Here is a 10,910-nt window from a genome sequence, read left to right on the forward strand (position 1 = left end):
GAAACCATGTCCTTATAAAAAACATAATTATCTAATATTAAATATGAACTATACAGTTTATTATGTTAATATGCTCGATTTTTTTACTAGAAACCGATAACCGAATTTGACAATTGATTGTCGTAAATGTGCAACTAGGTGCCCTAGTGTATAATTTTCCTACTATAGAAATCAACTAAATGAATTCATTTATTCAATTGCTTGTTTTGAACCCAACCATGTTGAAGGGGACACAATTTGGGTTTGGTTTGCATGGGGAAAATACTAAGGGTCTAACTTTGTAAAAATCGAAAAATATAGGGTTCTTTTTGTAACTTGTTTCATTAAGAAAACGAAAGAAAACAACTGCACTGCACGAAAGCAACGTTTGCACCATCTCTCTCTGGTCCGGAAAAAGGCAACACACCACCGCACCTGTACCCACAGAAAGTTAGGGTTTCGTGAAAGAGAGAGAATTTGACGAACAGATGCTGTAAGGGGTATTTCAGTATTCAAATTTAACCCTTTATAGCCTAGAGTAAGAGGAAATTTTGGAGAGAGAATCATCGCCATGGTATTCCAGCGACAGACACCAAGTTTTGAAGCTTTATAAGTGCTTTTATTCTAGCTATCGCCCTCTAAAGTTTCTAGCTTCTCCTGGTCTCAATTCCAAAACAGGTAATCCGTTCAGTTCTGTGTAATTATTTGTTGATTGCTATAGTTTATAAATTTTGGGTTTTATCGTTAGAGGAAATTTTGATTAATTACTGTTTTCGAAAAAAGTTTACGTGAATCTATATATGTGTTAATAATCTGTTCATACACGCCAAAATGCCTAATTCGGAGATTGAAATCTTCTATTTAGGGGTTTGTATTCTTTCGAACATGTTCGTTATTATTGAACCTTTTTTCGATTGTCTTTACTTGCTAACTTTTTTGATATAAGATAATATCATTGATTGTTTTTGGTTTGTGGTGCTTTGTATTCATGGGTTTATTTGAACTACATTTGGTGGATTTAGTTGCGATTCAATCTGAGCATGATTTCTAAGAACATCAGTTGATATGGTAATTTTGTGTTTTGTTATAACTTATAATCTAGGTCTATTAAAGATCATGCTTGGTTATGGTGGTTTTCCTTTATAACTTGCAATTTGTGTAGACAATGTATCTCTTGTTTCTAATTTTTGATTTTTTGGAAAGACCTAAGTAATTAGAAAGTTAGAAATCACTCTTCATGATGCATTACATTTACATATGGTAAATAGTATCATTCGTTTGCTAATTTTACATTGTAAAATTTGCAGTGTACAGGGTAAATTTTTTATGGTTTCTGAACAATGAAAGGGTAATTTTTACATCATGGCACTAGAAGACTTCTTTACCTCAACCGAGTTAAAAAATGGACTCACATCTCCTGAAAGAGTCAACGACCTCATCACAGCAATGCAGAAAGATCAAGACTCAGTAGTCAACAATCTTGATGAAGCAATCCAACAGTGGTCTACTGTAGCACGCATTATCGCAGCCACAGAGGATCACAACTGCCTTAATCTTTTTATCGATTTAAACGGATTATCTTTCATTGATAAATGGCTCAAAAATGATGCTAATAACATTCTTTTTGAAGAATCAATGGTTGAGTTCTTGAAAGCACTTGAGAAGCTGCAGATAGATAACCAGAAATCATTGGATTCTGGAATTGGCAAAACCATGCAGAATCTTGTTAATCATGGTAATTCTTTGATTTGTGAAAAAGCTAAAGTGTTGTGTGATAAATGGGAGCTAAATCAGGACAATGATGTTGAAAATCTTGAAACAATGCCATTGATAGCAAACAATGAGGAGGCCACAACATCAGATAGATCAATGGACAAAGTACCCACGAATCAGGATCCGACACCTGGCGATATAAATCATTTGGTAAAGTCTGAAACCCTCGATTCTAAAACAGAGAGTCCCTTAGAACAAATAGCTTCAAGTGCTGACGTGGACAATTCTTCTAGAAAGACGGATGTAATAGGTGATAAAGATGAAGACATGGTGGATTTCCAAAGTACAATGTCATTAAAGACTCCAAACCAAGTTGAAAGCCCAAAAACGTGTTCGAATTCAGAAAGTGAGAGGGAAGCTGAGAATGAAGAAAATGGTTCACGTTTATTTGAATTATCAATGAACAAGAAGACATCAGATTTGGAATTAGATTATGGAATCATAGATCCGTTAGAGGTTGCTAGACAAGTTGCTAATGAAGTAGAAAGAGAAGTTGATGATTCCAGGGAACGAAGTTGTAGTACTTCCGAGGGTCCAAAAACTCCGGAATCCACAATTCCGGAAGAAACTCCACCTGTCATGGGCTCAAAACAGCCCACGAAAGAATCCGAAACCCAAACCCTTGTTTCTAAACCTGACATTACCATGTCTCAAGTTTCCGAAGTGGCTCAGGAATCGGAATTCAACACCGGAAAGGGAATCAGTGGTGGGTTCGATCTGAATCAAGAAGTTTGTTCCGAAGAAGTGGACGATATGAATCCGGTCTCGATGTCATCGACAGTGTCCGTTGTTTCTGCTTCCAGAGCAACCGCAGCTTCGGAATTACCAATTACGCCCTTGCAATTCCAGGGTACTCTAGGGTGGAAAGGCTCCGCTTCCACCAGTGCATTTAGACGGGTCCCAGAAAGTGAAAAATCCGGGCGCCACAACAACTCCTCAAAACAACAACGTTCGGATTGTCTTGATATCGATCTCAATGACAATGTTCCTTCTGGGGAGGAATCGTCTGTGGAGGCGGGGCCCACGAGACCGGAAAGACCGCAGTTGGATCTCAACAGTATCGGTGACGAAGCTGCTGACGTGGCGCGTTCCGATTGGTGGCAAAGCCCGTCTGTTTCTTCTTCTTCATCGTCAAAGCAACCTTCTAGAAACATTGATTTGAATTTGACACATCAGCCACAAGAATCTGTTATTTCCATTTTTGGCACAAAAGTTGAGGTGAAAAACAAAGATTTCCAGAATCTTCCGCAACCTTCCGGAAGGTTTACGAAACCAACAGTAGATTTCAATATAGCGAAAACACATTACAACAATCAGCTTTTTTATAACGGTTTTCCACCGGGGCCCGCAATGTTTTTCTACGGGTCGCCTGGTGGGCCCAGTGGGCCCGTCCAGTATATGGTCGATTCGAGAGGGGCCCCAGTGGGACCACAAATTATGGGCGGCTCTTCGCCGCCATTGCCTTTCATGGTGAACATGGCGGCAGGTGGTGGGTCTGGTGGTGAACCGCCAGGTCCGACACTGCATAACTTTGATCTGAACACGGGCTTGTCTATTGTTGGAGGGAAAAGGCGTGAGCCTGATGGGAGATGGGATTTTTTTCCGGTGAACAAACACCAGCAACCACCGTGGAGGTAGTGGTTTATTTTTTTTTAATATATTACAACAACTCTAATAAAGAGTCTTGAAGAGTTGTTTATTGGGAAGAGTGAAGGAGGAAGGAGTTGGTGATTCTTATTTTTATCAGATTAATTGACAAAAAAGAAAAAGGAAATAGGTTTATTTTTGGTTTACAGACGTCTATTTGGTTTTTAAGTTTTGAGTATTTGATAGAAGGGTGGTTTTGGAATATACGACTTTGTTACATGTAGCTGTAGTTTCGTTTTCTCCGTATTATATCAAAGGAAATTAGAGAAACCCTCCCATTTCAGGATTTTCTGTTTCCTTCCTATAATTAGATTGTGTATAATTAGACATATATTTGGTTTTTTATGCCGACTTCGTTTTTATCTTAAGCTGCAAGCTTCCTTTTGTCTCCAAAAAGGGAATTTTGGAGTTTGCTTATATAAACCAGTTTTAAATTTTTAGACTCACACTTATTATTTTATTCTAAAATGACTACATAAACAATAACAAAACCCCAGCCCCAAGCCCCAAGTTGAACGGTATACACATGCCAATGTGGTGTGGCCGCATCAACATAACCTCTCCACAATTGAAGAGGGGCAAAGAAAAAGGAAGAAAGTTGTGTGGTTGAAGCCCCTCCGTGCCCAATTGACTGCCACATCACCACCAAGCCATCGAGGGGTGATGTGCACACCTTGGTGAGGTGTCGCATCACCACCACACCCTCAATGTGTAGTGTATACAGCATAGCCTAAAAATGGGATAGGTATGGTATAGACAATCTAGGTTGCTTTTGTATGATGACCTCCTATACAAGAAGAGAAAAAAAAGACAGAAAGAAATATAAAGGAACGACACTAGCTCGCTCTCAATGATCTTGTGCATATCAAAATGACAGAAGTAGTGTAGCTGGATAGAAAATAAAACTTTTAGGGACATACACATCAAAAGTAAATAAGACACAAGGGTAAACAAGTGAATGTTGTATGCATACACATGTAGTGGAAACAGAAAGAAGATATTAGCAATATATCCTGAAAAAAAAAGAGCTAACAAAGTAAGATGATAAAAGTAAAACTAAGCGACAAACACAAAACAGTGGAGAGAGAATTTAGTACGTAGATTACTCATATACTACCGAATGGGCCAGGACCTTGTTCTAAGTCTACACACCATCATATATGAAGTCGTGTCATCGATAAAAGCCAACTTCTTCAAGTCTAACCATATGTTATTTTTCCACTTCTTTTCTCTCGCATCTTCTCCTCCATACACATTTGATGATGATTCCTTACACCCACCTAATTACAAATTGTTGCTTATTTTTTATGGACAAGTCTGCACCATCATAATATTTCGCTCTTCGGTTTCTCAATGATCAACACCACTCATAGTGATTTTTTTATTGTCGTCCTTAGCCATGATCAACAAAGTTCTACAATATGTCTACATCAACATCCTTATTTCCACATCCTCCTTCCTAATGTGCTCCTTTTGAATTGACCGACATTCATACACATATAACATAGGAGGCCTTACACCTGTCCTATATAAATTTCCCTTAAGTTTCAATAGGATCTTCTTGTTACACAAAGGTCATGTAGTTGCTCTCTACTTTAAAAATCCCATTTTTATGCGATAGATAACATCTTCATCATCCCCTTTAGTATGGATATGTATGGATCATAAACTTAAGTACATGAAACTCTCCTTTAAGCCCAAGACATGCTCACCGGTACACAATTATACCACTTCTGCATTTTGTTCTCAATGTATTTACACTATAGATAATTCGTTTTAAATATGTTGGTCAGAAGCCTATTTTCTTCCAAAAACGACTTCTAGTGATAGGTATCCAACATAGCATTCAACTCAGTCCTTGCTGGGTCTCGCAGAATGGAATATATTGTGTTTGAGTTCTTATGCGAAAGGGATTTCGTAGTTTGTATGTTTTAGTCTTCATGTGTAAATGCAAAATGATGTGTTAGGTTTCGTATGTTGGTGTTCGTATATATTGTACTTAGGCTTCGTAGATTGTATTAGTTTGTTTTGACAGCTATGATTAGCTTAAGTGTCATGATCTCATTTGTCAATGTCTAACCGACTTCCTTGTATTCACGAGAGAGAGAGAGAGAGAGAGAGAGAGAGAGAGAGAGAGAGAGAGAGAGAGAGAGAGTTCTTATATCAGTTGTAATCGAGTGCTTTACTCTCTAATGCAAATAAGATCTTATTTACTTTGATGTGTTCTTACAATTACATCTTTGTTTTATGATTTCATTCTTATAGAATCTACCGATGCTACGGTCCTAGCCTCTAACACAAAGATGATGTCCTTAGAAAAGAAACATACACCTTAGTACCCACCTTGTGTCTCGTGATTGATCTCATCCATATATGGGCAAAGATAAAAGAGCTACATATCGATATTAAACACTTCCTCATATGGGCTAATTGAATTTACCATTTTTAAAGCTATATTTTATATAAAAAGTCATGCGGATCAAGGTCCCATAATTCATATTTAAAATAGTTAATTGTATATGTTTAAGTATTACGAGGCTAAAACAATCTTAATCTAAACACAAGTCAAGTAAAAAGAGTCCGATACAAAATTTGTGGTCTTTAAAATATTCATGCATCATCTTCTCTTCATTTTCTTTAATACCTCTAATCTAAATACATGTCAAAATAAATATGTTAATATTGAGAAGGTCAAGTGAGTATTTTTGATATCAACTTTCAAGGTCAATAGACTAGAACGTCCACCTCGAAAAGCCAAACCTTAAAAGAAAAATAAGTTATAAAAATTCCAAAGGTATATCAAGTTCAATAATCGGGGAATGAAGCATTTCAAAAGCAACACAATTCTTATGTTGTTTGTTTGTTTTTTCTAAAAGCTCTTTCCGATCTTTTTTTTTCTCTACAAACTGTTTTTCTTTACTTTTTTTAGAATATCATAGACTTAAAAATGTATATCCGTCGTCTTCTTTCGTAAAAATGATACATGCTCTTTCAAAATTTGTAGATATTTGCACGTCTTATTTGAGTGAACTTTGATGTATCGAATATAATTACAATATTGACATTTCCATAATTATTATAATATTGACATTTCTATAATTTGACATTTCATTTAGACAAAACAATACAATAATTTTCCTTTTATCCTTTAAAAAAACAATAATATAATAAATAAAAAACATTATAATTAACAACTTCATTGATATTGATAGTAATAAATAAATTAGCACTATATTCAAAATATAATAGGAATAAAAATAAAAAAATAAAAAAATATATAGATGTTATAATTCAAAAATAAAATAAAATAAAATCAATTCAAAAAAAAAAAAAAAAGCTAAAACCAAATGTAGTCTTGTCTTGTACCTGTTTAGTGGAATTAAATCGAGTGTTGGATTACGCCCGATGAGTCGCTATCTCAAATACCATCCGACGGCTCATGTTAATCTGGATCCACTCACCATACAAAACCAAATGCCCCCACCAATTTCTTTTTCTTATCTCACCACACTTCCCACGGTGGTAATGGCCGAAAACCAACCACCGTTGCAGCCGTCATCTGCGCCGCCGCCACCACCGTCGTCTCCGCCACACTCTGGCTCCGATAATCCCGATCCAACACAATACTGGTGTTACCAGTGCGATAAACGAGTCCCCGTCGAAACCCGACCCGATGATCCCGATATCATCTGTTTCGAGTGTAAGAACGGATTTGTCGAGTCGATCTCAGTTCCTTCTCACGCTCGACAAGTCAGCGATGAAGATACTCCTGCTTTCGGAAACGAGTTCCTACAGGTGCTCAGGTTAATTGCTCAGTCGGCGGGTGAGGACGACGAGCCTCCTCCTCCTCCTCCTCCTGCAGATCATCCCGTTGGCGACAACGATTATCTCCGTATCGAGCTCGATGGATGGGATAACCGTATCCTTGACGTCAACGAGGTGGAAGAAGAGGAGGATCCTCAAGTAGACGAAGATAGGGCTCGATTTTACTATGACGATGAAGACGACGACGACGACGATGAGCAAGAAGAAGAAGAGACCGAGAATCGGAACCAAGAAGAGGAGGAGACGGATGAGGATTTCGTCAGAAGAGAAAGGCGTGACGTGCTCCGTCTTCGCCTCCGCGACTTCGCGAGCCGAGCTGCAAACCGTCGTAACCGGATTCTGGATTGGGCAGAGATCCTAATGGGACTCGAGGACCAGTCTATCGAATTCAGGCTACAAGTTCCCGGAGATGATGATGGTTACATAGGCAATCCTGGAGACTACGTCGACGCAGCTGGATACGAAGCTTTATTGCAAAATCTCGCAGAGAGTGATAGCGGTGGGAGGAGAGGCGCGCCGCCTGCCGGAAAATTAGCGATCGAGAGCCTACAAACAGTCGATGTGAATTCAACTAACATGGAAATCTGCGCGATTTGTAAAGACAGAGTGTTCAATAACGAAGACAAGATCGCTAAGCAACTAGGGTGTGGACATATGTATCATGGAGACTGTATAGTGCCATGGTTGGGTTCGAGGAATACTTGTCCTGTTTGTAGGTATGAGTTGCCTACAGATGATCCTGAGTACGAAGAAGACAGAAAAAAGAGATCAGTCACCATGACTGATACATCAATTGATCATGGTTGTTCTTCAAGCTCCGGTGGTGGTGGTGATTAAGAAGTGGTATGTATGCATTTGTCATTGATGTTGTACTTGATAACTTTGGTGTTGGTTTTTCATTGCTCTTATATAAATCGATGTTAATTTATTGTGTTCTTCCTGTTGTACATACATATTTACTCAATTTAGTCATTGTCTCATTGATCTCACAACATCATATGGGTTCTTAGTTCTTTGTTTTCTATACTCTGTTATGGGTTTGTAATAAAGCTGGAATGGATAATGTTCATTGTCAAACATGGTGAACATAATGAGGATCATATTTTACTATCTTTTCTTTAACTTTACATGATATCGCATGTAGTTTCTTCTTCCTACTTATTCATATTGGATTTGTGATTTATGGACATGATCATGATGCAAAGAGCTTTCTGTCGTTTCTGATCATGGTGTGAGTTTTGCAGTTGATGGTGTTGCTTATTGGCATCAAGATTTAAGAAGCTAGTTGACACAACAAGGTATAACTAAATTCGTACAAGCATGAAAATGAAACATATTATGTGTTTGTACAAAGTATAAAATTGCATGTCACCAAGTCAAATACAAATGAGATTTCCACTAACTTCCTTTATTTGACTATCAGAAACTTCTTGGCAAACCTTCCTCTTCTCTCTTCTGCACAAGCATTAAGTATAAAATAAGCTATCCACCATGGAAATCATTTATATATTTTCTCATAGGTAGAATAGTCGTGTTTGCAAGCTTAGAAATATTATCCAATATATATGTAACAACACGTCTAGTATCGGTAGAAAATATTGTGAGCTTCTTACAAGCTATAAAAAACACTATTTTATCGTTTTTTTTTGTTTAACCATCCAATTTTAGGTTGTGTTAAAAAACCACTAATTTTTGGATAAGCTTAGAAATATTATCCAAGATATATGTAACAACATGTCACATATGTAAATAAGTTCGGTTCTGGGTTTATTGAATTTGCATTTTTCGGTTTTGGTTTTTTTTGGTTCTAGAATTGATCTGATTCTTAACAGCCGTGATGCAAGGCCAAACTAAGTTATTATATCAAAATATATAATTTTTTGTTCGCTATAAATAGTCTATATCATGGTTGTCAAAATCACGATCTTGATCGTAGGATCGTACGATCCTATGATCCTAGGTATGAAAAACGATCCGGATCGTAAAAGGATCGTATTTGGGGTAGGATCGCAGGTAGGATCGTAAGATCGTAGGTAGGATCGTAGGATCGAGATCCGATCCGATCCTACCTTCCCTTGATTTTTTTTTTATTTTTTTCTTTTGCAAATGAAATTTTTTTACCACTTTATGTCTTTTACCCTTTACCAGTTTACCATTTATCATTTTGTATTGTGGTTTATGACTAATATTTTGAAGTTTTTATAATTTTTGAACGAAAAATTGAATGTTTGAATATTTTTCATGATTAAAAATTATAAATTAAAACTATATTTTATTTTGTGGGATCTTAAGTTCCCGATCCCGATCTTACGATCCTGATCTTGCAAACCCAAAAACGATCATAGGTAGGATCCCGATCTTGACAACCTTGGTCTATATCAATATGTCTGTAAAGTTTTTTTTTTTTTTTTTTTTTTTAATAAATATTTTTTTAGTTTTAGTAATTTTATAAAAAACTATTCGGGTTCGGTTTTTACGACTTACTTTTAGTTTTCTTGGTTAAGTAATTTACAGTTTTGGTCATTGTGGTTTATACCATTTGCCGTTTTAGTTCTGCATTTGAATTTTTAGCAATACTTGTGTCTCTATGGGTTCCAAAATTTATATGCATGTTCCATGTATGGTTTTCTATATCCATGGTCCATGAGGTTTTCCATGTGTTATATGTATGTAAAATTACCATTATACCAATATTTATTATTTTATGATATTTTAACATATTAATAATTTCTAGGTATTATTTCTGTAAATTAAATTAAGAAAGCCCTAAAAGCTTTGAGGGATCTCGCTTTCTTATTAGCTACGTCTCCTTTTTCCCTTAACCTGGCATGGAAGCCTAATGCTCTTCCTTCCCTTCAACTTGTCGGAATCTCATTGATAACCCAACGTTACTCCTCGTCACCGGAAGTCCCACCTCCGCCACCACAAGTTACCTTCTCTATCATCGTCGCAACCGCCACAGCCACCACCACCCAAGGTACAATTCGCCTCACCGGCATTGACATGCCGCTACCGCCACCCTTTCTGTATCTATTGTCTTGTAACTCTGGCTAAATGCTACTCCTTCCCTACCGTTTTCTTATTTTTGGGTTGTTTTTCTTGCGATTTTTTGATTTACTGTGGTCATATGTTTTTACTCGGTTACAAGAAAAGTTATTTTAGTTGGGGATTGGTAATTATTTTACATTTAAGATATTGTTCAAATTTATTTCGATCGTCTCATTCCTTTTTTGAGTTGGGTGTCATTTGTTATAGTATGTACCAGTTCCATTCATGAAAAAATATATGTTGAGTGGTGATGAGAATGCATGAATAGCGTTCTTCAAATGTGGCTTCTAGGGTCCAACTAGTAAATGATGCTGTGTGGTTGAGTTGATCAATGAGATGGAAAAGGTGCTAAAAGTCACCATATTTGAGTTAGGATATAATTTGGTTTTAGTCTTTGCTTAAAGATTTCAATTTGGTGGTGTTGATAGTATTCGTGGTGGTGATGATCGATGACAATGATGATGGCGATGGTGGTGATTGGTGATAGTTGTGATGAAAACTGAAATATAAATAAAAGTGATGGTGGGGGTTGATGTATGTTGAAGGAGTAGTGATGACACTAGATGGTTAGTGGAGTGAGGGCGAGTTTAAAATTTTCTTTTTATTTTATTGTTTTGTTTTGTGGTGGGGGTGTTAAC

The 10,910-nt window shown here is 36.9% G+C and overlaps 2 protein-coding genes across 2 annotated transcripts; both read left to right on the forward strand.

Annotated features, from left to right (window-relative positions):
* The first annotated feature begins 363 nt into the window (after positions 1 to 363).
* Positions 364 to 3,767, forward strand: LOC145137945 (uncharacterized). Its single transcript, XM_079072088.1, has 2 exons — positions 364 to 657; positions 1,287 to 3,767. The coding sequence occupies exon 2, from the start codon at positions 1,342 to 1,344 to the stop codon at positions 3,388 to 3,390; it is 2,049 nt and encodes a 682-aa protein (XP_078928214.1). The 5' UTR covers positions 364 to 657; positions 1,287 to 1,341; the 3' UTR covers positions 3,391 to 3,767.
* Positions 3,768 to 6,877: 3,110 nt separating this feature from the next.
* LOC145136488 (E3 ubiquitin-protein ligase CIP8-like) lies at positions 6,878 to 8,336 on the forward strand. Its single transcript, XM_079070622.1, has one exon. The coding sequence runs from the start codon at positions 6,925 to 6,927 to the stop codon at positions 8,059 to 8,061; it is 1,137 nt and encodes a 378-aa protein (XP_078926748.1). The 5' UTR covers positions 6,878 to 6,924; the 3' UTR covers positions 8,062 to 8,336.
* Positions 8,337 to 10,910: the final 2,574 nt, after the last annotated feature.

The sequence above is a fragment of the Lactuca virosa genome, chromosome 9 (assembly GCF_052849685.1).
Source record: "Lactuca virosa cultivar CGN04683 chromosome 9, Lactuca_virosa_CGN04683_v6, whole genome shotgun sequence".
Lineage (NCBI taxonomy): Eukaryota > Viridiplantae > Streptophyta > Magnoliopsida > Asterales > Asteraceae > Lactuca > Lactuca virosa.